Source organism: Oncorhynchus keta, chromosome 28 (assembly GCF_023373465.1).
Source record: "Oncorhynchus keta strain PuntledgeMale-10-30-2019 chromosome 28, Oket_V2, whole genome shotgun sequence".
Taxonomy (NCBI): Eukaryota; Metazoa; Chordata; class Actinopteri; order Salmoniformes; family Salmonidae; genus Oncorhynchus; species Oncorhynchus keta.
The window spans coordinates 57,569,386-57,597,025 of NC_068448.1; the positions used below are offsets into that span (position 1 = coordinate 57,569,386).

Here is a 27,640-nt window from a genome sequence, read left to right on the forward strand (position 1 = left end):
GCGACGTGTTGGATCTCGCTCATCTCAATATCTGCGGTGCTGCTCGTGACAACATCATTTCGCTGAGTCTACCTTTAAATCGAGCATCGAATCAATTACGCAAGTCTTTAGTTCTGGGTTAACCCTGTGTCTAATATGACTAAAAGCTTAAGCAATCACACACATTCTAAAAAGAAAAAATACATGTGTTTTTCCTGTGCTTCCCTGCAGGTCTGAGTGTCAGCGGTGAGTGTCGTCAGCCGGGGAAGTCTCTGTGTGTCAGTGTGAACTGGACTTGTGGGGACGGTCAGCTGGAGGTGGTCAACGCGGCTACGGGACGTAAGAGGGACTCTGGGACGCCATCAAGGCTCTGCAAGCACGCTCTGTTCACCCGCTGGGCAAGGCTGTACCGCAAGGTGAGTACTGCAGACAGAAACACGTACACACTATGAACTGTGTCACAATGAGTACAGATGTTCGATCTTAATTCGATCACTCTGTTGTTGCAGAGAATGTTCGAGGTTTCTGAAGTCTGAAAGGCTTCTAAAGGTGTAATTTCCACTTTAAAATGTCAGACATGATTTTCCCTAACGAAAAAAGGGAACAATCACAATTTAAAAAACAATTATAATTCATAAATTATACTCCACATAAGAATTCACACGTCATGTTGCTGCAGGATTATTTTTCTGCTGTGAGAAACTGGTCAAATGAAGATAGTATATCTGTACACGGGCATAAAACAAATGTCATACCATGCCTTTAATAGCGACTAACCAAGATTCCGGTGAGTCGTATGGAGCCACTTGACGTCTCTGTGTCCAGCAACAGCTGCCACGGTACTCTAAAGCAGCTTACCCCCCTTTTACACAATAGCAGCCTATTATTTTAGAACAAACACAAAGCGCAGTTTAATTTTCATTATGAAAATCTTATGTAAATGCCTGCAACACCCAAATGGTGGCAGTTAAATTAGAATGATTATATAACCATAATTATTTGGAGAAGCACTTGAGGAGCGCCGCCCTTGGAAATTGGTCCCCGCGCGCAGTAAGGCATGCAACAGCAGACACAGTAATCTCCAAAGAAACTTAGTGACTTGACTGTGCCTACGTCCCCTCTCTCGCCTCGCCTAGCGGCTGCTCCTCTTCTCTTTCTGCCTGCGCCACAAAGGAAATGCACAAAAGCACAGAGAATGTTCAATTGCTTGTGAAATTTAAATGGGGAGATTACACAGCTGTTGAAGTTCCCCGTTTGTGCCGGCTCATTAGTTTTGTTTTGCTCTCTATCTCTCTTACCCTAAACCTCTACCCCGTCTTTTTCTCCCTCTCTCTTCCTCGCTCCATCTTTATTTCTCTCCCTCCTTCTCCCTTCTCTCTCCAGTTGAGTATCCATGCTTCCGGGCCCGTGGACCAGCCACTGATGTACTGTGAGGCCAAGATGGCTGCCGGCTCTTACCAGACTGCCAAACAGCAGTGGCTCAGATCGCTACAGGAGACAGGCCTGGGAACCTGGGTGAAGAAACCTCCAGAGCAGGAGAGCTTCCTGCTACAGGACTAAGACATTTCACTCCATTCCAGCCATTATTGTGCACACGCACACCAGCTTCCTGTGGTGTGCGTGTCCGTGTTCATCCGTCCGTTTGCGTGCGTGTCTGCAGAAGGAGCATGTGGCAGTTGGCTTTATTGTTGTCCGCTGACTTTGGTTTGCTCTACAAGCCTCCATCTCCTCCTCGGCAAAAGCCACCTTTGATGTTGGTCGTTCAAGTTCCACCAAAAAAAAAAAAAAAAAAAAAAAAAATGAAAACGGGAATGTAAGAAAGTGGGTTTGATCGGACCTCTCCTTCATTATCCCGCTGGTCCCTGGTTGTCATGTCAAAGCCGGGGAGAAGGCAGGAAAGAAGGCAGGGTAACCTTGGTCAATGTGAAAGGCTGCCGCTATCTTGTCATCAGCCATTTGGGGGCGGCGGTGCGCCTGGAGAGCTCCAGCGGGATGGGGGACAGGGCCAGCCAATTACAGAGCCTGTCATTGTGACGTGTGATGGACAGAGAGATGGAGAAAGAGAAAAGGACCACAGAGAACCAGATAGACAACTCACCGTTACACACACACACGCCCTCTTGCCACAGGCCTCGTTCACATATATCACAGCTTTCTCTCTCCCTTTTCACAGCATCTCTTTGTCTGTCCATCTCCTCCTTTTTCTCTATCACTTCATCTTTCGACCCCCTTTCTATCCCTCTGTTCCTCTCTGCCACCTTCAGCCCCCTCTCCTTCAGCGATCTCATTCTCTCCTCCTCTCTCCCCTCTCTCTCTCGCCTCCTCTCCACCTCTCTCCGCTCGCTCTCACGAAGCTAGAGGTTCTGACGTGGCCACGACAGGTTAATTCCACCTGCTCTTAGTGGCACAAAGGGAATAGAGGAGAATGGAGGTGATAGCAACATAACTGCTGCCATTAGCCCACACTGGGGTTCCCCTTTCAGATAGAACACCACAGCCATCTTAGCTTCTTTAATACCTGTCATTAACGCTCTGACTTGATTTCACCTTTTTACCTTTGTAGTCAGGTCTCTCGCTGTGATTGGAAGGGCACAGTTTTTTACACGTTTTCTTTTTTTTTACCACTGACAGGTTGATTATAAAGGAGGGTTGATTAACGCACAATAGAGCAGTCGTGAGCCTGACTTGTTAGCTGCGCTCACTTTGAGCTGGTGTAAAAGGGTTGTGACCGGGTTGTGACCAACCTGCTACAGTGGTTTGGTTGACGAGCAATTACCTGCAATGACGGGGAGGACACAGAATGGACTGACATTCAGTCACCAATGGGAGAAACACAATAAATACAACCCTACTTAACAAAATGTATTTTGGTGTTTAGATGCGGAGTCATTAACTCTCTGTTGGCCCTACTCTATAGCCCAGGTGCTGGGTGGTAGCGAGGGGTCGCTCTCTTCTTTGTTTCACATCCTCACTACTCCCCAAGCCAGTCTGTAAAGGTTCAGAACGCTGGAACACACTCTCTGTAAAACACTGACTTCTCAACCCTGGCCATGTTTGTCCCACGTTGGCCCCCTTACTTTATGTTTGTGTTCATTTCAAATGTCCTATTTTCACCCACTGTTTAATCTTGAAAATATGCTTTATTTTAGTATGACAAGTATTGTCAAATCATTTCAAATCATTAGGTCAAGGTTTTGTTTTTACATGTGTGATGTTCCAATGTAGGAATAAGTTAACGTTACACATGCATACATTATCGTCATGTTGTTTAAATCCTCCCACCTTACTCTGACCCTTTCCTTGGAGTTCACGAAGAGAACAGTCCAGGCTATTATATTAAACACAGTAACAGTGTCACCTAGTGGTCATAGTTCTTATGTGTCAGTGCTGTTGCTTGTCCATCACTCTCCTCTGCCTCAGATCCCATTTTGGTAGTGTGTAAGGTCCACTGGGCAGGTAGACTGTAGGAAATGGTGTCACTGTTCCACCGGACAAGAACCTGGATCGTCATTATCATCAAAGTGGGAATATCGTTTTTTTCAATTGGAAAAGTTCCAAAATAGCAGGAGCAGGTGTTTAAGTTTTTATAAAATCCTCCCTGTCCCCGTTAGTAGAGATCCAGGGGAGGTTGTTCTCTTTTATAAAGAGAACCCACCCTGTGTGTTTGTCAAGGCTAGTATGACCCCAATCAGAGATCACTAGATGCATGTCATACATACATGAACACAGTGCACATCAGGGTTGGGGTAAATTCCATTTAAATGCATTGACTGAATTGAAATGGCATTGACCCTAACCCTGGTACACATAGGACATTATGTGGAATGATAAAATGAACCATGAATAAATTCAAACTCTTTTGTCATCTTCATACACATACATGTGCTGTAAAGAATAATCTTAACTAGTTTTCCCTCTGAAAGTTCATCTTGTACATATTTCTCTTTTATTTTCTAATTCGCTCTATTATTAAATGTAGAGGCACATTTTGTTGGAAGCTTGTGGTATGTTTTACCAGTTATTTTTCATAGTCATTCAATTAGTCAAACATACACTATATATACAAAAGTATGTGGACACCCCTTCAAATGAGTGGATTTGGATATTTCAGCCACACCTGTTGCCGACAGGTGTATGAACTCGAGCACAAAGCCATGCAATCTCAATAGACAAACATTGGCAGTAGAATAGCCTTACTGAAGAGCTCAGTGACTTCCAATGTGGCACCATCATAGGATGCCACCTTTCCAACAAGTTGTTTCGTCAAATGTCTGCCCTGCTAGAGCTGCCCAGTCAACTGTAAGTGCTGTTATTGTGAAGTGGAAACATCTAGGAGCAACAACGGTTCAGCTGTGAAGTGGTAGGCCACACAAGCTCACAGAATAGAACCGCCAAGTGCTGAAGCGTGTAGCGCGGTAAAAATCATCTGTCCTCGGTTGCAACACTCACTACCGAGTTCCAAACGGCCTCTCGAAGCAACGTCAGCACAATAACTGTTCATTGGGAGCCTCATGAAATGGGTTTCCATGGCCGAGCAGCTGCACACAAGCCTAAGATCACAATGTGCAATGCCAAGCGTCAGCTGGAGAGGTGTACAGCTCGCTGCCATTGGACTTTGGAGCAGTGGAAACACGTTCTCTGGAGTGATGAATCCCGCTTCACCATCTGGCAGTCCAACAAACAAATCTAGGTTTGGCAGATGCCAGGAGAACACTACCTGCCCCAATGCATAGTGCCAACTGCAAAGTTTGGTGGAAGAGGAATAATGGTTCGGGCTAGGCCCCTTAGTTACAGTGAAGGTGAATCGTAACGCTACAGCATACAATGACATTCTAAACGATTATGTGCTTCGAACTTTGGGTCAACAGTTTGGGGAAGGCCCTTTCCTGTTTAAGCATGACAATGCCCCCGTGCACAAAGTGAGGTCCATACAGAAATGGTTTGTCGAATTTGGTGTGGAAGAACTTGACTGGCCTACACAGAGCACTGACCTTAACCCCATTGAACACCTTTTGGATGAATGGGATGAATTGGAATGCCGACTGCGAGCCAGGCCTAATTGTCCAACCTTACTAATGCTCTTGTGGTTGAATGGAAGCAAGTCCCCTCGGCAATGTTCCAACATCTAGTTGAAAGCCTTCCCAGAAGAGTGGAGGCTGTTGTATCAGCAAAGGGGGGGACCAACACCATATTAATGCTCATGATTTTGGAATGAGACGTTCGACAAGCAGGTGTCCACATACTTTTGGTCATGTGGTGTAGTTTTGTGGTTTCTGGCAAATATAACAAACTGATTCCTCGTTAAAAACCCGTTGATTATTTTGAGAGATATTAACAGTATGGCATGACTGAATGGTAATGTTGTATTAAATGAGTGTATATTTGTAAAAATTTTAAACAATAAAAAAATACAATATGGGAAGACGATAATGAAGATATGTCTAATTCAGATGTAAATTGAAGTTATATGAATACATGCTGCTAAGGTTGTAAATTGCACTTCAGTAATACCTTAAAAGTGAATGTTTGTACATGTGAATAAAAATCTGAAAATCTGGTCATTTTATTTGTGATGATATAGGTTACTGTGCAATATTTAGTCTGTATGATACACATTAGCTTGGTCTGTGGGAAGAGAAAACCGTGTAACGTGTGCACCACAATTTATCAACCTAAAACACACAAAATGTTCTTTAGGTCTACAGTATGTGGCCCTTTCCACTATGACTTGAAATAAACAGTTTTCATGACTGTCTGTCTCCACAGATGCATCACCTCCACACACAAATATTAGAGACTCTTCCCTTCCCCAAGGAAATACATTGGAAATGGTAATCATCCTGTCTCAGTGGCAGGTGTCAAACTGGGTGGGGAGTCACCAAATGAGCTATGAGAAGGGAGAGTTGTGTGTCTCTCTCTTTTCCCCTCAGGGCAGGTATGTCTCGTGACTGTCCACACTACAACAAACATCATAATTGACTATTTACTCCACAGCCTGGCCCTTGTGCTTGGTCATCTAAATGTAATCTAATAGACATGATCGGGAGCTAGGGCTGGGCTCTCTGGATACCACTCCGTTCAGAGGTAATGAATGAAATCTACTGTACTGTATGAGCTTAATACCAAGACCAGGGATTTTCCCAACTTGTTCAAACACAAAAAAATACTGCTTTTTGTAATTCCACATTAACATCCTACATGACTGGAGGAGATTTGGAATAGCCTGAAGGTGATCCAATTCTGGATTTAACACGAAAAGAGACATCAATAGAACGCTGTTAGGTATCGTCTGATAAAGTTAAATAGAAATCGAACCTTGATCGTGTCAACTGTCAACCAATCCAAATGTATTATAAAACACATTCCCACTGAGGGATGACAAGCGACTCTTATCTACGTGACTAACCCCTGACCTTTCCATCACAGACTGCTTACTACCCCCAGTCAGAGGGGCTTTACAGAGAGGAAGGGAGAGACAGACAGGAGACAAGAAAACAAGAGAGATTGATAGAAAGAGGGAGAGAGCTTGCTGGGGTTCACGGACAGCCAGTCTCTCCTCCGTATTGATCTCCAGACCATCATGCATCATCTCCTCCACACCTGCTTGTTTATTACTTGGCTCATGTCCTCCTCAATGCCACATAAAGGGAATAGGGTACCATTTGGGAGGCAGCCAGGGGCTGTGAAATCTACTTACCTGGCCGCCACCAAGATGTATTACTGTCCATTTGTATTTACTTGGAGGCTGCCACCAAGGGTGCCTCCTATTGGGAAGGACATATATAGTGCACTACTTTTGACCAGAGCCCTATGCACTTTGTAGGGAATATGGTGCCATTTGGGATGTAGACCAAGCATTATTACAGTCTTATTTGTATTGACTTTACTTCGAGACCGATCTTATTACTGTCTCAATTTCTATTTACTTTACTTGGATGAGATTTCCTTCCAGTTTCAGTAAAACATTGATTGTAATTCTCTTCTTTTAAACCAATCGTTAACCAGATCAGAAAACAGTGTTTGACCAAGTCTATATGTTCTTTTTTACTGGCTTGCTTGACATGTGCACACATTGATCTGTAAAACACAAAAAGGGTAACATTATGTAAGCTTCGTATATTTTTGCTGACTCCTTTCTGCTTTAGAAAGGTAACGAATCAAGTTGACAACCTAACATCACTCAATTAATAACTGTGTTAGGGAGGAAGGAAAACTACTTCTGTATTTTTAAACAAATTGTGAGCATGAGCACAAAATCAGTTAGTGTTATAACACACTAAGTATTATAACTAGGGCACTCAACATGTTCAACTCATTCTATTATTATCTGAGATGTATCATTTAAATGAATTCAATGAACTTTCAAATTAATTTAGCATTCAATTTATGTCAAATAAATTCAGTTATGAGTTAATTATTAAACTATTCAGTTAGATTCATAATGAAAATAAAAAACATTTCAACAAATGGAAAAGGAATCATACTTTTAATTGGATTTTGACAAGCATCTGTGCAGAATACATCTATCCCAAAAATGATAATACAGTGTGCAAAAAGTATAATAAAAGAATGAGGTTTAGGGTGAATATATTTTCTTACAATGAAGCCGCTGTGCCTTGCCTATCTACCGGTACTTTTTCCAATCTCATACCACAGTTCAAAATATAAAAAATCCTATTCCTTTTTCCCTCTTCGTTATAATTCATACATGAGGGTTCTCTGTCCAGCCATACCTCTTTGAAGATTAAAGATGATTCTGATACAGTGAAAGTGACGTACAAACTGCCTGAATAAAATGAAAAGTACAATGGTGAAGAAATCTGAGCTTTATGCTAAAAACAGAACGGGTACATCCCAAATGGCACCCTACACCCTATATTAGTGCACTACTTTTGACCAGAGTCCATAGGGCTCTGATCAAAAGTACTGTAGCTCACCATGAAGGGAATAGGGTGCCATTTTGGACACAACCCAAGTTATTTTATTAGCAGATGTAATTTGATATTCTGACAGATGCTGGTAACAAGATTAATGCAAATGTGTAACTACATTGTACAACATTCTTATACGTTAAACTTTTTTATCCATACTGAATTTATCTTGAATGTGTAAATTATAACTTATTGTAAAGGCAGTTCTCTTTATATTATCTATTGTGAAAACATCACAGCAGTATAAATGTGGTGTTGATGAGGTACAGTAGAAAGTGACAGACACACAACACAGCAACAAAGCCACTTGGTGACATTTCATCTCATACAACCATGAGCAGAGTTGATAACTATTGTACAGCACATGCAGAACATCGAAACAAACCCTATTGAAGAGCGATCAGATTCACAACAAGCGTGGGTGGGTTATACATTATGTCGATACAAAGAGCACTTGATAGGAATGGTTGTCACTCAGGATGGGTTGTACTGTAAAAGTGTTTCCCTGACCAGGGAAAACTACAGCAGCAACTAGATACAGAGCCTTCCGAAAGTATTCACAACCCTTGACCTTTTCCATATTTTGTTGTGTTACAAGCCCGAATTTAAAATTGGTTAAATTGGGATTTTGTGTCACTGATCTACAAACAATACCCCATAATGCCAAAGTGGAATTTATTTTTGAAATGTTACAAATTAAAAATGAAAAGCTGAAATGTCTTGCGTCAATAAGTATTCAACACTTTTGTTATGGCACAGATTCAACCACAAAGACCAGGGAGGTTTTCCAAGGGTTCGCAAAGGGCACCTGTTGGTAGATAAAAAATAAAATAAGCAGACATTGAATATCCCTTTGAGCATAATGCAGTTATTAATTACACTTTGGATCGTATATCAATAAACCCAGTCACTAAAAAGATAAAGGCCTCCTTCCTAACTCAGTTGCCGCAGAGGAAGGGCAATGGTGATTTTAAAACAGTTAAGAGTTTAATGGCTGTGATAGGAGAACACTGAGGATGGATCAACAACATTGTAGTTACTCCACAATACTAACGTAAATGACAGGGTGAAAAGAAGGAAGCCTGTACACAACAAAAATATTCCCAAACATGCATCCTGTTTGTAATAAGGCAGTAAAGTAATACTGCAAAAAATGTGGCAAAGAAATAAACTTTTTGTCCTGAATACAAAGCGTTTTGGTTGGGGCAAATACAACACAACACATCACGGAGTACCACTCTTCATATTTTCAAGCACGGTGGTGGCTGCATCATGTTATGGGTATGCTTGTCATCGACAAGGACTAGGGAGTTTTTAGGAATGAAAAGAAACCGAATAGAGATAAGCACAGGAAAAATCCTAGAGGAAAACTTTGTTCAGTCCGCTTTCCAAAAGACACTGGGAGACAAATTAACATTTCAGTAGGGCAATAACCTAAAACACAAGGCCAAATATACACTGGCGTTCCTTACCAAGACGATGTTGAATGTTCGATTGGCCTAGTTACAGTTTCGACTTAGAAATCGGCTTAAAAATCTATGGCAAGACTTGATAATGGCTGACTAGCAATGATTAACAACCAACTTGACAGAAATCAAAACATTTTTTAAGAATGGGCAAATATTGTACAATCCAGGTGTGCAAAGCTCTTGAGACATACCCAGAAATACTCACAGTTGTAAATCACCGGCAAAAATTATTCTAACATGTATTGACTCGGGGGGGTTGAATAGTTATCTAATCAAGATATGTTAGTGTTTATTTTCCAAAGATAAAAAATATTATTTTTTTTCTTCCACTTCGACAGAGTATTTTGTGTAGATCGTTGCCAAAAAAATGACAATTAAATACATTTTTATCCCACTTTAAAAACAAAATGTGGAAAAAGTCAAGGGGTGTGAATACTTTCTGAAGGCTCTGTGTATCCTATAACTACGGTTTAATTTCTTCGTGGTCAGGTAACATGAGTCAGGAAAAACTCCTGGCCCTAATCATCCAAACTATACTTCATCCTGACGCACCTCAGCCAATTTCCCGTGTAACCATGGTGATAATTAACCAAATCTTTTTATTGAGTTCTTTTGTGGCTTTGCTATTGGAGGGATGTTATGATCACATATTCAACATTAGATTAGCCCATGCAATACAGTAAACAGTGTACTGGCCAGGGGGACTACACACTTCAAGCTGATCATCTATCATTTTCATTGAGATCTATGTACAGCAAACATCAATATCAGTCAAGCATATTTATCCAAGCAGGTGACCAGTAACCATATCAGCACATTGTGACCCATGGAGGAAATGTGAAATATGATATTGAACAAGCCCCATTGCTGCTGCATGCATGAATGCATTTTCTTGCAAAAAAACATAATTGCAGGTTCCCTATTGTCAAAGCTACAGTACACCCACATAGTCATATTGAGTACTACACAGTATAGAAAGAACAAGGCAGATGTATCCTAACAGTATGGCAAACAATTGTTTAAATGTGTTTTTAAAAGGAAATCTGTACAATGGACAGTGTAAAATGTGACTGACTCAAAACAACTCAGTAGGTCAAATGTGTAGGTCTCTAGATGATACAGTATAGTAAACTCCTAGCCCTTGATCATGCAGGCCAAAGAGGGTGAAAACAGCCAAGATTACCCACTCAGTGCAAAGATCATCCATCTGGGTTAGACCAGGCCACCATATGATACGCATGGTACAAATGTATTGCCTCTCCTATCGTTCTTCAGACAGTTTCACAAATACATTGACGGGAGTTTGAGTGCATGCAAGATCAACTAGGGCTGGCTATTCACCCATTCATGTTCATCAGCAGTAAACAACACCATAGAAGTAGTGTTTTCTGGAGTCAACCAAATATATTTCTACATATATTAGATGGGTTTAAAATATGACTTTGTCCTCTCCATTAAAACACACAAAAACACTCAGTCCATGCAAAGTGGATGGAGATAATATACATCAAATACAGTAGTATGTGTGTAGTGTGTGTGTGTGTGTCTGCACGCCCGTGTATGTGCAGTGTGTGTGTCACTTGTCCTGCATCACTTCTCCTGCAGCAGAGCTGGGATGTTTATGTTCCATCCGATGGCTTGCCGGTCGAAGCCACAGGTGAACAGGTTACATGACGCATTCTCCTCGTTCCACACCGAGCAGCACACCATGCGTCGATGACCCTGGAATACACAGGCACATACCAACACAGAAAAACCTCAAAGACCACACAACATGGATAACAAAGCTCAGACAGACTTCAATGGAGTTGTGTACAGTATCACACAGCTACACACAACCCACACAAGTTAGAACCCCCAACAACAACCCTTTGACCTCGCTGGTACGCAGCAGTACATTTCCACAGCAGCAGTGTTAATGGCTATAGACACTGAGGCAGTGTCAGCACTCAGCCTGCAGGAAGTGACTATGTGTGGAAATAGGATGGAGAATCTTTCCTCCGCTCACTCTCTCCTCCCACTCTCTACCTCTCTACAGAAGGAGCTGTCTGTGTGACAGAGATGGAGAATCTTTCCTCCTCATCTCGCTCCCATTGTTTCTCCCTCCCTCCCCCTCTCAGGAAGGGACTATCTGTGTGACAGAAGGATAGATGGAGAATCTTTCCTCCTTCCCTCCCGCTCTCTTCCCTCAGCACCTACCTGTCTGTTGCTGCGTGGTAGTCGTGCCAGTCTTACTCCAGTCATGTCAAACAGCCTGACTTGCCGATTGTCGTGTGGGAGAGCGATGATTCTTTGGTTGGCTGAGACACTTATCCTGGAAGGAGTTCAGACGGAGAGTATGGCGTGTTAGACAAGAGAAGGGAATAAAGCTTGACTTGATGTGTTCTTGACAACGCTATTAATAACTATATGTACAGGTGGAGCTGTCACTCAACCACTACACCTAAACTATCAATCTGAACTGTGCTTGAGTTCAAACTAAAACATAAACATTTTGGAAAACATGACCATGAAATGTTCTGAATTGTATGATCTCTCTTGGTCTTTTTTCAGCTCTTCACATACAATTAAATGTCTCTCCTACCTGTTAACAGCAGAGTCCGTGCGGATGGTTGCTATGGGCGACCTCATGTTCTTCAAGTCCCACACCTTGACGGTGCGATCGTCACTCCCCGACACCACGTTGTCCCCCACTGTGAACACAGCTGACGTCACCGTGCTGGAGAGACACACACACAAAAAAAACAGAATGATCATTGTTAAAATCTCTCAAAGCCATCAAATCTACACTACATGGACAAAAGTATGTGGACACTTCAAATGACTGGATTCAGCTATTTTAGCCACACCGGTTGCTGACAGGTGTATAAAATCAAGCAAACAGCCATGCAATCTCCATAGACAAACATTGGCAATAGAATGACCCGTACTGAAGAGCTCAATGACTTTCAACGTGGCACTCTCATAGGATGCCACCTTTACAACAAGTCACTTCGTCAAATATCTGCCATGCTAGAGCTGCCCGGTCAACTGTAAGTGCTGTTATTGTGAAGTGGAAACATCTAGAAGCAACAACGGTTCAGCTGTGAAGTGGTAGGCAACACAAGCTCACAGAATAGAACCGCCAAGTGCTGAAGCGTGTAGCGCGGTAAAAATCATCTGTCCTCGGTTGCAATAGAATGGCCTTACTGAAGAGCTCAGTGACTTTCAAGCTCACAGAATGGGCCTGTCGAGTGCTGAAGCGCGGTAAAAATTGTCTGTGCTCATTTGCAACACTCAGTACGGAGTTCCAAACGGCCTCTGGAAGCAACGTCAGCACAATAACTGTCCTTCGGGAGCTTCATGAAATGGGTTTCCATGGCTGAGCAGCCGCACACAAGCCTAAGATCACCATGAACAATGCCAAGCGTCGGCTGGAGTGGTGTACAGCTCGTTGCCATTGGACTCTGGAGCAGTGGAAACACGTTCTCTGGAGTGATGAATCACGCTTCACCATCTGGCAGTCCGACGGATGAATCTGGGTTTGGCGGATGCCAGGCGAACGCGACCTGCCCAAATGCATAGTACCAACTGTAAAGTTTGGTGGAGGAGGAATAATGGTCTGGGGCTGCTTTTCACGATTCGGGCTAGGCCCCTTAGTTCCAGTGAAGGGACATTTGAACACTATAGCACACAATGACATTCTAGACGATTCTGTGCTTCCAACTTTGTGGCAACAGTTTTGGGAAGGCCCTTTCCTGTTTTCGCATGACAATGTCCCTGTGCATAAAGCGAGGTCCATACAGAAATAGTTGTTGAGATCAGCATGGAAGAATTTGACTGGACTGCACAGAACCCTTACCTAAACCCCATCGAACACCTTTGGGATGTATTGAAACACCGACTGCGAGCCAGGCCTAGCCCAACATCAGTGCCCAACCTCAATAATGTTTGTGGCTGAATGGAAACAAATCCCTGCAGATGTTCCAACATCTACTAGAAAGCCTCCCCAGAAGAGTGGATGATGTTATAGTAGCAAAGGGAGGGAACAACTATTTTAATCCCATGATTTTGGAATGAGATCTTCGACGAGCAGGTGTCCACATACTTCTGGCCATGTAGCGTATCAAATCAAAAACAAACTAAAAAGTATCTCAAGGAGATCACATCAAAACACTGCTGACAAACAACAGGAAAATGGAGTCTATTAAAGCTGGAATTCGTAGCAGTGAAACTACCACATCCGTTTGCGATATTACAACATCAAAGGCGTTCATTCAAACAACAAACACCATTTATTTAACTAATAACTAACCCGCTGGGGCGACCAGTGGTGCGGTTTCACTTTATGTGGATCTTTAAAGGTGTGTTACTTTTCTTCTAAGACTCATCATGTGTGATTCAAGTGAAGTCATTCAGCCTGTAGGGAGAGTCATCTCCCTGCCGTCACACAGTCATTCATAAATGAGAGTGATTTAAACCGTGAGGAGGGAGGTTAAGGCTATTTTTAATCATCTACCAGCGGGGGTGTAACAATCAGGCAGTTCCAGAGTGGAGCTCTTCTCCCCAGCCCTGTGGCTGCCTCTCAGTGTGCCGTCACTGGGTACGCCTGCCTCCGGCATTGGGGAGGCTGGTTGGTGGGGGGGATCAGTGAGCCACAGCTACTGGAGCAGAGTGACAGTGTAGAGGGCATGTTCTGACATCAGTAGCCTGAGGATGTGCTCAGTGCTTAGCCTGGGGGGGTGAGTGTCTTGAAAGTCACCATAGTCTCTGAGGGTCAGTAGAGGTTGGCCCAAAAGTGCTCACCTCAGCACAACTTCCCAGGCGGGAGCCAGGCGTGATGTAGCGCGTCGCTCTCACACGTCGCTGAGGTCAGGACCATTCCTTTAATGGACTCATTTAAGATTTCTTATTCATTTCACACATCACTGTCATCTTTTTCTTCCAACCCCCCTCTCTCTCTCCCTCTCTCTACTGAAGGAGCCAAGAGGATTCGATTTGGCGCTCTGTTCGTTCTGATTAAGATTAGCAGCAGAAAAGCCCCATGCAGCACCACCTTAGCCTCACTCACTGGCTAACTCCTAGCCATCTTTAATTTAAATTGACATTATATTACGGTTTAATTAAGGGGGTAAACTCTGCCGTATTAAAGATGTGGGGCCCTGCCCAAATGTACGTATATGACCACCGGGGGCTCGCTCATGGGCAATTTTAAATCCCAAATGGCACCCTATCCCCTATATAGTGTACTACTTTTGACCCAGGCTCATAGTGCTCAGGTCAAAAGTAGTACACTATATAGGGCATAGCTAACCAGTCCAATGCACTTTTTGACATTGTAAGGTAAGGTTACGTTATTAAAGTCCTATTATAACTTGGGAGGTATTCTGAATGTCTCTCCTGAGTCGACTGACAAGCAGGGTCAAGGCTCATTAGGAAAAGGGGAGAAGGGGGTAGGAGGGAAGGAGAAGGCCCAGAGGTATCAGTGACTGGGCCAGTCTTTGTTAAAAGGCTAACGAGAGACATCCACCTATTAACCCTGGACATGATCTGAGTGTAGATTCTGCATTACAAATAATACACAGCATTTTTCAGCAAATATCCTGAACATATATTTGGCGTACATAAAATAAAATAATTCGGTGTCATTTCTTTGTTTGAGTATCATAACGATCAAACATTTCCTCCCCGTTTCTATGCATATCATATTTATAGAAGATTCTAGCCTGTCAAATAGAACCTGTTCTCTAGATTTTTTCCAACGTGACATTATGTTTAAATTGCACTGAGACGAACATTCACAGTGACTATAGAATCAGATTTATGTTGGCATATTCCTCTGAAGCGCTGTGTTAGACAGACACATGCACGCACACACAGACACACACACAGATGCCTGCCTGTGATCAAACGCCTCAGAACAGAAGCGAGAGACAAACGCGACATGGCATCCCGTTGGTAAAGCAAGTCTGCTGCCACTTCTCATCTGCACTTTACGTGTTAGCTCATGTACATTGGCTGTGTCCCAAAAGGCACCCTGTTCCCTATACAGTGCACTGCTGTTGACCAGAGCTATGTGGATCCTGGTCAAAAATAGTGCACTACACAGCGAATAGGGTGCCATTTGGGGCACACTTTCAATTATTTCACAATTATAAAGAGGGGGGGACTTAGAGGCTGAATATGCTGTGCTTTTGACTGCCACCATGCTCTGTCACTGTGCATTAGCTATAATTGCATCTGAAGACACTGCAAATGAGCTACTCCTTCCCAAAGCTCTCTATTTATTAAACCCTTTACACTGATGCTCCCCTGCAACATTACACTGTGCTGCTCTGTCAAGAGGACATGTTATAGGAAAACATTAAATTGTTACATTTACAGTTGAAGTCAGAAGTTGACATACACTTAGGTTGGAGTCATTAAAACTCGTTTTTCAACCATTCCACAAATGTCTTGTTAACAAACTATAGTTTTGACAATTCGGTTAGGACATCTACTTTGTGCATGACAAGTAATTTTTCCAACAATTGTTTACAGACAGATTATTTCACTTATAATTCACTGTATCACAATTCCAGTGAGTCAGAAATTTACATACACTAAGTTGACTGTGCCTTGAAACAGCTTGGAAAATTCCAGAAAATGATGTCATGGCTTTAGAAGCTTCTGATAGGCTAATTGACATCATTTGAGTCAATTGGAGGTGTACCTGTGGATGTATTTCAAGGCATACCTTCAAACTCAGTGCCTCTTTGCTTGACATCATGGGAAAATCCAAAGATATTAGCAAAGACCTCAGAAAATAAATTGTAGACCTACACAAGTCTGGCTCATCCTTGGGAGTAATTTCCAAACGCCTGAAGGTACCACGTTCATCTGTACAAACAATAGTACGCAAGTATAAACACCATGGGACCACACAGCCATCATACCGCTCAAGAAGGAGACGCGTTCTGTAATGTCCTCTGGTCTGATGAAACAAAAATAGAACTGTTTGGCCATAATGACCATTGTTATGTTTGGAGAAAAAGGGGGAAGGCTTGCAGGTCGAAGAACACCATCCCAACCGTGAAGCACGGGGGTGGCAGCACCATGTTGTGGGGGTGCTTTGCTGCAGAAGGGATTGGCGCACTTCACAAAATAGATGGCCTCATCAGGAAGGAAAATTATGTGGATATATTGAAGCAACATCTCAAGACATCAGTCAGGAACTTAAAGCTTGGTCGCAAATGGGTCTTCCAAATGGACAATGACCCCAAGCATACTTCCAAAGTTGTGGCAAAATGGTTTAAGAACAACAAAGTCAAGGTATTGGAGTAGCCATCACAAAGCCCTGACCTCAGTACCATAGAAAATGTGTGGGCAGAACTGAAAAAGTGTGTGCAAGCAAGGAGGCCTACAAACCTGAATCAGTTACACCAGCTCTGTCAGGAGGAATGGGCCAAAATTCACCCAACTTATTGTGGGAAACTTGTGGAAGGCTACCCGAAACGTTTGAGCCAAGTTAAACAATTTAATGGCAATGCTACCAAATACTAATTGAGTGTATGTACACTTCTGACCCACTGAGAATTTGATGCAAGAAATAAAAGCTGAAATAAATAATTCTCTCTACTATTAATCTGACATTTCACATTCTTCAAATAAAGTGGTGATCCTAGCTGACGTAAAACAGGGAATTTTTACTAGGATTAAATGTCAGGAATTGTGAGGGCTAAGGTTTATGTAAACTTCCGACTTCAACTGTTCATTTTAGTCATTTAGCATACACTCTTATCCAGAACGACTGACAGGAGCAATTATGGTTAAGCACCTTGCTCAACGGCACAGAGTTTTCCTAGTCGGCTCGGGGATTTGAACCAGCGACCTTTCTGTTATTGGCCCAACGCTCTTAACCGCTAGTCTTAACAGCTAGGCCATTATATTCTTCTTCAGTCACACTGCGGAGCCAATTCAGACAAGACAAACCTCTGAACAAGAGACCGATACTGTGGGTAGAAACATCTAATCCAAACACCCTAAGACACCCCTCTGCGATTTAACCAATGATTACAATTGGCATTTTAAAGTACTGTACGAAAAACATTCTGCAAATGGTATAATGTGTGTCCAAATGATGGGCTTGGTATTTGGTAGCACTGATATGACCAACAGCTACTCTCAATAGTCAAACTAATCAGGCATTTTGTTTGTCACATATTTGTCCCTTCTGAAACAGATTGCAGCATTTCTAACCCCCTGCTGTCAGTGTGTACGACAGGAGCTCCCTAAGGGAAAGCCCCTCTGTGGTGTCACTCAGCAGCTCATAACTCATGGCTCCACATGACGTGTGTGTGTGGCGGGACAAAGCGGTTGTAGGGAGTTCCAGGGCCAGGGGACATGAGTCTGTGTGCGCGCGTGCGTGCGTCCGACTGTGCCTTCACAGGGAGGCCTCCTGCCAGGCTGTGTGTGGGCCTCATTCATCTTGTTGGGTGCAGGGCAGCCAAGCGTCTCCCTACAGCTGACAGTACACACACAAACAGTCTACTGCAACACTGGGTTCCCTGAGAGGGCCTCAATCAGCACACACACTGCTATGACTGACACTCATTAGGACTAACAGCTGTCTCAGCTAACACACACACACACACACACACACACACACACACGCACGAGAGAGCAGTTTTTCAGATACAGTTTGCACGTGTTAAAGTAAATACGTTCTTAAACAAGTCATTTATTATTCCAGGTCTAGAAACAGAACAGTAAGACACGATCTCACTGCCTACCTATGAATATAAATAAACCTCCTCCCACTCATCATTACTGCTAAGGGTTCTGAGGGACTGAGTTATGATATAGTTCTTAGTTAAAGAGCTCGTATAAAGATGAATAACTATGAATGGTTTAAGAGGGACACAGACTTTGTTCACACGTGGATAGTTTGAGTAATTTTCAATTTGGACCTTTTTTTTGCATTTATCAGAGTACTAAAGCTACAAAGTTATACGCAGCCATGTTTTTAGAGCACTTCACATCATGGATGAGCTTTATGTGGTAGTTTTGACTACAATGAACTGCAGCTGTTGCTCAATGGTTGACTTAGCTCAAAAAACTATCCCTTTTTGTCTTACAAAAAGGCCAGCAAGAGAGAGCGAGGGCGAGCGAGGGAGTGATTCAGGTGAGTGGAGGAGGTATCAGTTAACTTGCTTGAGATGCTGTGAACGTAGAGAGAGGAAGGAGAAGGTAATTGCCTTAGCACTAACAGGCCACGACAGACAGCCCACACACACACACACACACACACACACACACACACACACACACACACACACACACACACACACACACACACACACACTGAGTGGCTGGCTGTGTGCTTGTGCTAATCTCATTACAGTGATTGTCTATGAGAGAGAATGAAAGTGGGGATCTGTAGGAATTATACATGTTGGGGTCGAACATAATGAGCACCATGTAATCCCCAGCAATCAAAGGCTGCCAGAAGCAGCCTGCCTGTACTACACCACTTTGCATTAACGAGACTGACGACAGGAGTCACATTCAAATGGTTTGAGAGTAAGGGGGAGGGCGGAGGGTTTGGGGGGAGCTGACAGTCCACGTTTTCAAATGAGCCACTCAAATTGAGCCTTTAACAGCATTGGAACGAGAGGGGCCAAATTACACAGAGCGAGGATGAGCGAGGGATTAACGGGGAAACGGAGTGATAAATGGAGAGAGCTGAAGGGAGGAAGAGAGAGTCTCAGAAGGTGGTCAAAGTGGTGAAGATGAAGTGCTCAATAATAAATGATAAAGAGGCAAGTGGAGGATTTTGCCTAAAGCCAGTCGGGCACAGGAAATTAATGTGACATGTTTTTAAAAAGAAAGAAAAACATAAAAACACTGAAAATGGTTGGAGAATGCTTCAGAGTGGTGATGTAGCGACTGCTCTATGGGTGAAATAAGATGTTGCACTGCCATCTTGTGGTGGAATTAGCTCCAACCTTACAACTGCTTCTGTTTTAGTGAATATTATGTATAGTATAGCCACTGAAATAACAATATGACATCACGTGTGACATTAAGCACCTAAATTGCTTGTCGGGGACTGTGTGTGTGTGTAACTCACTCGGTGTGTCCCTGAAACACGTTAACAGAGTGGATGGAGGGGTCTCTGAAGTCCCACAGACGGAAGGTGGTGTCTCTGGACGAGGTGACCACCAGACGCTGGCTTGGATGGGTACAGCAGTGGGTCAGCTCCTGGTCGTGGCCTGGACACACACATACAGTATTAAAGATTTGGGTCCGTGTAAAACTGTACTTAACATGACAGTGTTATGATATGAGGGCAAGGTTAGTGTTAGGGCAGAGACAAATACACTATCCAGGATACACTTCAACAATTCATTCCCACGGGGGGCAGCAGCAAATTTGTCCAGGTGCTGAGCCTGGTTGATACAGGTATCAGGTGCTGATAATTAAGGTGATCGTCATTCAGGGTCTCAGCTTGCAAACCGTGAGGCTGCTGGTTTGTTTGGTGTCCATGAGACCTTTCGTTTGGTTTTGAATCTTTGTATAACATTTCATTTATATTGACAGAGGGGTAAAAATAACCCACACTTAATCATAAAATTAAACAAATGAGAAAATAGCAGGATTCTAAAACTTTACCCTCACGCCACTTTTTGTAGCCTAGGGTCCAGGACAAAATGTGTCCTTTTCTAAACGCATTTCATGCAATTTGACATTTAGCAGAATATTTTTTAATACCACACAAATGATCAAAATGACAGGCTACTTTGACACTGACAAACAGAATCTGAGGTCAATAAAAACGACCTTGTCTTGAATCCATCAATAGCCTTGGGCTAGGTGTGTGGAGACACACATATTGTACAAAATTAGGAAATTATAGTCCTAAAAAAGCTTTCCAGCTTCACTAACTCGCCCAATGATGTACAGCTCACACACCGGAGATGGCTGATGTGCTCATGCCAAAAGCATCTCTCTTGTTTTACTTTGTAAAACAATGCCGTCCACTCAATAGGCCTGTTTGGAAGTTGATTGAATATTTTGGTAGCCTCTACAGACAGATTAGAGTCTTCTCTTTTCAGCAGGAGCCATTTGCTTTCCAACCTTTGTTTTCCTGGGATTGTATTTGAAATATTGCGCAAGTTCTGTTTTGGCTGCATGCTGTTAACTGACAGATTTGCCACACATTCTGGACTGTGATTGGGCTACACACAATCCACAGCTTGGCAATAATAAAACATTTAAAAGCCATTGATCCTCTGTGGCTAAATTATAGGCTTTCTCCTGGTGTAGAGTACTGAATGATTTAATTTATTTTCTGAACAGACAGCAGTAATTCTATAATGTTGGCAAATGTTTTTCAATTCATGGGTGCTGCAACACCCTTCCCGCGGCTATTATTCTATAAGGAAATAAATGATGATTTGCAACGCAGGAGAGACGATAGTTGCAGGCTCATGTCAATCTGAGCAGAGAGGGAGAGATATACAGTACCAGTCAAAAGTTTGGACACACCTACTCATTCAAGGGTTTTTCATTATTTTTACAATTTCCTATATTATAGAATAATAGTGAAGACATCAAAACCATGAAATAACACATATGGAAACATGTAGTAACGAAAAAAGAAAAAAAAAGCGCAAATCAAAATAGATTTTATATTTGAAAATCTTCAAAGTAGCCACCCTTTGCCTTGATGACAGCATTGCACAGCTTAGGAATTTCTTTCCTTCTTAATGTGTTTGAGCCAATCAGTTGTGTTGTGACATGGTAGGGGTGGTATACAGAAGATAGCCCTATTTGGTAAAAGACCAAGTCCATATTATGGCAAGAACAGTCCATCATTACATGAACGTCAGTCAATCCTGAAAATGTCAACAACTTTGAAAGGTTCTTCAAGTGCAGTCGCAAAAACCATCAAGCGCTATGATGAAACTGCTCCTCATGACGACAGCAACAGGAAAGGAAGACCCTGAGTTACCTCCGCTGCAGAGGATAAGTTCATTAGTTACCAGCCTCAGAAATTGAAGCCCAAATAAATGCTTCACAAAGTTCAAGTAACAGACACATCTCAACATCAACTGTTCAACTGCGTGAATCAGGCCTTCGTGGTTAAATTGATGCAAAAAAACACTACTAAACGACACCAATAAGAAGAAGAGACTTGCTTCGGCCAAGAAACACGAGCAATGGACATTAGACTGGTGGAAATCTGTCCTTTTGTCTGATGAATCCAAATTAGAGATGTTTTGTTCCAAGCGCCATGTCTTTGTGAGACGCAGAGTAGGTGAACGGATGATCTCCGCATGTGTGGTTCCCACCGTGAAGCATGGAGGAGGAGGTGTGATGGTGCTTTGCTGGTGACAGTCTGTGATTTATTTAGAATACAAGGCACATTTAACCAGTATGACTACCACAGCATTCTGCAGCGATACACCACTCCATCTGGTTTGCGCTTAGTGGGACTATCATTTGTTTTTCAACAAGACAATGACCCAAAACACACCTCCATTCTGTGTAAGGGCTATTTGACCAAGGAGAGTGATGATTGCTGCATCAGATGACCTGGCCTCCACAATCACCCAACCTCAACCCAATTGAAATGGTTTGGGATGAGTTGGACCGCAGAGTGAAAGCAGCCAGCATATGCTGGAACTCCTTCAAGGCTGTTGGAAAAGCATTCCAGGTGAAGCTGGTTGAGAGAATGCCAAGAGTGTGCAAAGCTGCCATCAAGGCAAAGGGTGGCTACTTTGAAGAATATGAAATATAAAATATATTTTGATTTGTTTAACACTTTTTTGGTTTCTACATGATTCCATAAGTGTTATTTCAAAGTGTTGATGTCTTCACCATTATTCTACGATGCATACATTTTTTTAAATAAAGAAAAACCCTTGAATGAGTAGGTGTGTCCAAACTTTTGACTGGTACTGTAATATAAAGTGAATGTCATTCTAGTTCTGTAAGAGATACAGGCACGCTTCTCTCTCTCCCCACAGCAACGGCCACGTGTTGGTCTCTAGGCTACGTTTCGCAAACGATAAACCCAGGCCGCCCAACCCAGATCAATTCTTAGAAAATTAGGCACGGGCTGAAAGTATTTCTTTTTACAATTTGGGGACATTAGAATTACAAAGCAAACTCAAATCAACTCTGATTGCTCTTATTCAGAATGTTACTTTGCAAACAGTGAACAAAAATAATGTCATGAGAGGTAGGCCTACTGGATCCTGGAACAATCCAAAACTCAAGAGGTGCCGGATCCAAATTAAGCACAACCCCCTCTTACTCTCCCACAGGACCACTACACCCACCCGCCCTTACCCCCCACAGGACAGCAGCACCCACCCACATGACCGCTACAGATACTCAAGGTAATTTAAAAAGGTATTATTTTATCTTAACCACTGCAGAAGTCCAATAGTGAATGTTATGGCATTATGCGCCATGCAGTCGCGCCACCGAAAGCTCTTATTGAGTCATGTCCGTAAAAGACAGTAACCATTAATGTTTAGACAGTGAATGGGGAGGTTTCCATCGACAGGTAAACATTGGCCGTGAGGCCAGCCAGCCATAATTGCTTTTCTTGCAAAGAGAGATCCAATTTGGAGGTGTCACTGAAGAGTATAATCTGCACTGAGCATGGAACATGTTTAGAGTGCATTGTGGAGAGCAAATTGAAGACTAGTCTCCAGAATTGGGATACCTCAGGGCACTCCCAGACCATATGAATTAAGGTACCAGGAGCATCCTGAGGGAAATAGAGAGCATTTCAATGTTGGATTTATTTTCATTTGGAACAGCGCTGGTCAGATAAGATCTGAAGACAAAATGTAAATGGTTGTTCTGTTGATGAGGATTTCTAGAAGGAATTCGATTACAGTTTGCCAGTTAATTTCAGTGACTGAAGGTCAGAAGTCTCTCTTCCGTAGTGGTCAATTGACAGGGGCTTCTGAGACGCTTCTCAGAAACCAGTGCCCTGGGTTTAGGCCAGATCTCAACAATTTTCCGGGGGGTGAATTGGTAGTGTTTCGCATGGCAGAGCAAAGTTGTAAATAAATTATTTCCCCGGTAAATTAAAAGTTGTTTGTAAATTCTAAAATGTACCGAGCCCTCCCTCATCGAGAACATCACCTTGATGTGTACACCCTTGTCACTCCAGTGGTGGAAGGATATAGGGCGGCCCCCCAAACAGATGTCGGAATTGTGGAACAAAGGAGAGTGATTGCATCAATTGGTTTTGGATCATTTTTCAACGGTGCGACACACAGAGATGGCCAGTGTTATTTAGGGGCCACATTTTGTTTTGGAGTATCTCAAGGAGACGATGGCGTGGACCAGATCCTGAAACCTGTGCGAATGTACTAGGTAGGTTGTACTAGGTAGGTCCTCTATGGGATGCCAAGCATCTGGATCAAACCATGTGGAAAGAGACCAGAGAACAAATGACCAGAAATAATAAATACAAAATTGGAAGGCATTGGCCACCTGCCCTATTTTTCCTTGACAGAGTGTGTCGTTTAATGCAATGGAGGCATGTTTTAGAGACGGAGGAATGCAATTTATTCCAATATCCAGTCGGTGGTGCCAGAGGGAGCATTGAGCTGAAAAGTTAAAGCGTGTTCATCTTGATAATAGAGATCTGTGATTTTAATGAATTTGGAAATGTTGAGAATCTTGTTGTAATTATTTGTAACTATGAATTGGACTGTGGGGTGGACATCAACTCCCAGGTATCTAAACTGTTTAACTCCAGGGATACCAAGCGTTTCCATCAGGGCATAACATTTACCAGCCACTCAAGATTTTTTTACCAGCCCAAATATATTTTTTACACTACAACTACTCAAAAAACAAAAACAAATGGGAGGTTACTGTGGTAGTGCGACTTGAGTCATGTTTGTGCCTGTGAGATTGCCCTTACAAAAAAATATTTCAGTTTTTAAACTGCATTAAAAGTGCAATGACTACAGTCGAATGGTATTTTGGAGAATAACTACAGTACAATGCAGTTGAACTGCGGTTACTGCACTGTAACTGCGGTTACTGCACTGAACATTGTTGTTTGGACGCAGTATTTGCAACAAACTGCAGTTATACTGCACTCTGACTGCAATCTTTTTTCGTAAGTGTGAGTCTGACTAATAGAAGCGTCGTCTTCACTTCACTAGAAGTTGAAACTCAAACATAGAAAAACAACCTAGCTTGTGAACAAAAACCATGTAAATAGCCAAGAGACACAAGGACAAAGTCTCACTTCAGTAGTCTTTTATTTAAAGGAAATCAGACCAACGTTTGTGCTTGTGCGCAGCGCTTCTAAAAATGAATCTTACACAGCTCTTTACGTGGGCACAGCCCCTAGCCAGACAGTGTCACAGTGCGAGGTGGAATAAGCTCTATAGATTCGTAGTCCTTTGATTTTGTACCATTCATTTACCAGCTATGAAACAAAACGTCAGAAATACTTTGAGAACAGCTACTGCAGCATTTATTTGACTATAAATGTAATCATATTTCTATTCACAACCCCTACGAAAAGAGATTGCTTCATTATACTGCACTTTGACTGCAATAAGGCCCGAGGTGGTGTGGTATATGGCCAACGTACCACGGCTGAGGGCTGTTCTTATGCACAACACAGAGTGCCTGGATACAGCCCTTAGCCATGGTATATTGGCCATATACTACAAACCCAAGGTGCTTTATTGCTATTATAAACTGGTTACCAATCTAATTAGAGTAGTAAATTGAAGTGTTTTGTCATACCAGTGGTATACTGTCTGATACCACAACTGTCAGCCAATAAACATTCAGGGCTCGAACCACCCAGTTTATAACTGCAGTTAGAGTGCAGTACAAAACTACTGCATCCAAAATAATACCTTTTTTTTTACTGTAGCAATTTTGCAGTTGAACTGCAGTACACTGCAGTTATTATGCTATTACTGTGACCAAAACACCACAGTCGACTGCAGTTACAAAACTGCAATATTTATTTGTTCGGGAAACACGAGTGAAATGCTCGCACTGTGGAGCCCTGACCACCCGCCAACGTGGTTGGTGAAATATACATTTTACCCGCCAACGCAAAAATATACCCACATTTGGCAGGTGTTCATTTTAGGCACTGGTTGCTACTGAATAATCTCCCATATTAAATAGAGGTAAAAGGGCAGACTTGACTCAGTAGATTTTATAGTGGTTCTCCTTTTGTATATATCTATTTTTGTCCCCATCTGAACATGACCTCTCGTCCAAGTGGATCGTTAAGACAGAGCTTCTCCTGAACTTGGCAAGTTGTTGTCTCCTGGGCACATAGCACTGTCCTCAAACACCGATTTCTCACATAAATGTACCCATTCATTCAGGTTACAGACCATGTAACTAGGCTTAGGACCCTAGACTTCGGAAGTGCAACAATATTGGCAGGCTAGTTTATTGGTTTTCGTAAACAACAGCCAGGGGCTCGCTCGGGCACAGGTTTGAATGTATTTTTTTACATTGTATCGCTGCCCACCACAGAATGTAGAGGGGAGAGGAGATTGCAATGAAGAGAACCATTGATAATACATATGCAGATGGACTATACTTAGATTCCACTACACTCCTATAGGCGGGATGTGTCCGTCCTCTGTGCCTACCTGTCAGTGTGTGGACCAGCTCTGAGGTCTCCACCTCATATAGGTTGGCAGCCCGGTCCCAGGAAGCAGTGACCACCTGCTTGCCCCCTACCAGCCAGTCTGCAGCGATGACCACCCCTTGGTGGCTCTTCAAGGTGGTGGTGGCCACGCGGATGGTGGGGACCTCACTGCACGGACCCTCCCCGTCCCCGTCACCATCCTCCCTGTCTGAGAAGTCCAGCTCGTCATCACACAGTGCCTAGGGCAGCGGGGGAAAAAAGAGGAACAGAGTTTCTTTACAGGGAGGGCCCTTATCTTAAAATGTATCTCCTCCTATTTAGGAGTAACTATGAGTGAGTTAGTGGTATGTGAGAGAGAGGACAGTGTATGAGTAAATGTACACATGAGAGAAAGGTCCTTATCTTCTTATGGCTGGGGGGCAGTATTGAGTAGCTTGGATGAATAAGGTGCCTAATGTAAATGGCCTGCTCCTCAGTCTCAGTTGCTAATATATGCATAGTATTATTAGTATTGGATAGAAAACACTCTAAAGTTTCTAAAACTGTTTGAATGATATCTGTGAGTATAACAGAACTCATATGGCAGGCAAAATCCTGAGTTGAAATCAAAACAGGAAGTGAGAAATCTGAGCTTTGTATGTATTCACCAGAGTCCCCAATGAAATCCCCTTGAGATATTAATGATGTTGCACTGCCTAGGGGTTCCACTAGATGTCAACCAATAATATACATTTTAATGAGACTTCTATGGTTTTGTGGGAGTGAATTGGGGCAGAATGTATCAGGTGTCTATCAAGCAGCCATTTTCTGATCACGCTTATTCCTCATGGTACCCACTTGCGTTCCATTGCCCATGAAGACAAGAAGGAATACTCCGGTTGGAACTTTATTGAAGCTATGTGTTAAAAACATCCTAATGATTGATTCTGTACTTAGTTTGAAATGTTTCTTCGACCTGTAATATAACTTTTTGAAGTTTTTGTCCGATGTAACGCTGACCAGAATGAGCGTTTAGATATGTATACCAAACGCGCTAACAAAATAAGCTATTTGGACATAAATAACAGATATTATCGAACAAAACAAACATTTATTGTGGACCTGGGATTCCTGGAGTGCTTTCTGATGTAGATCATCAAAGGTAAGGGAATATTTATCATGTAATTTCTTGTTTATGTTGACACCATCGTTGCGGCTGTGGTGATTTTTACTTCTGAGCGCCGTCTCGGATTATTGCATGGGTTTCTTTTTCCGCAAAGTTTTTCACATTTTTTTTATCTGACACAGCGGTTGCATTAAGGAGAGGTATATCTATAATTCCATGTGTATAACTTGTATTATCATCTACATTTATGATGAGTATTTCTGTTGAATCGATGTGGCTATGCAAAATCACAGTTTTTGGAACTAGTGAATGTAACGCGTCAATGTAAACTCCAATTTTTTTTATATAAATATGAACTTTATCAAACAAAACATACATGTATTGTGTAACATGAAGTCCTATGACTGTCATCTGATGAAGATTATCAAAGTTTAGTGATTAATTTTCTCTATTTGTGCTTTTTTTCTCTCTCTCTTTGGCTGGTAAAATTGGCTGTGTATTTTAGTGAGTTATTGGTGACCTA

At 42.5% G+C, this 27,640-nt stretch overlaps 2 protein-coding genes across 4 annotated transcripts in view; one reads left to right on the forward strand and one right to left on the reverse strand.

Moving 5' to 3' along the window:
• adarb2 (adenosine deaminase RNA specific B2 (inactive)) overlaps nt 1–5,536 on the forward strand; it is a 230,757-nt gene extending 225,221 nt beyond the window's left edge. The window contains exons 9-10 of the mRNA XM_052483319.1: nt 211–395; nt 1,363–5,536. Coding sequence (XP_052339279.1) covers nt 211–395; nt 1,363–1,539 — 362 coding nt within the window. The 3' untranslated portion in view covers nt 1,540–5,536. The remainder of the gene's footprint in view (nt 1–210; nt 396–1,362) is intronic.
• Nucleotides 5,537–7,448: 1,912 nt separating this feature from the next.
• LOC118361584 (WD repeat-containing protein 37-like) overlaps nt 7,449–27,640 on the reverse strand; it is a 34,962-nt gene continuing 14,770 nt past the window's right edge. For all 3 annotated transcript variants that reach the window (XM_035741624.2, XM_035741625.2, XM_035741623.2), the window contains 5 exons: nt 26,014–26,251; nt 19,470–19,611; nt 11,964–12,098; nt 11,579–11,693; nt 7,449–11,101 (listed from right to left, as the gene is read on the reverse strand). In XM_035741624.2, the coding sequence (XP_035597517.1) occupies nt 10,970–11,101; nt 11,579–11,693; nt 11,964–12,098; nt 19,470–19,611; nt 26,014–26,251 (762 nt within the window). In that variant the 3' untranslated portion in view covers nt 7,449–10,969. The remainder of the gene's footprint in view (nt 11,102–11,578; nt 11,694–11,963; nt 12,099–19,469; nt 19,612–26,013; nt 26,252–27,640) is intronic.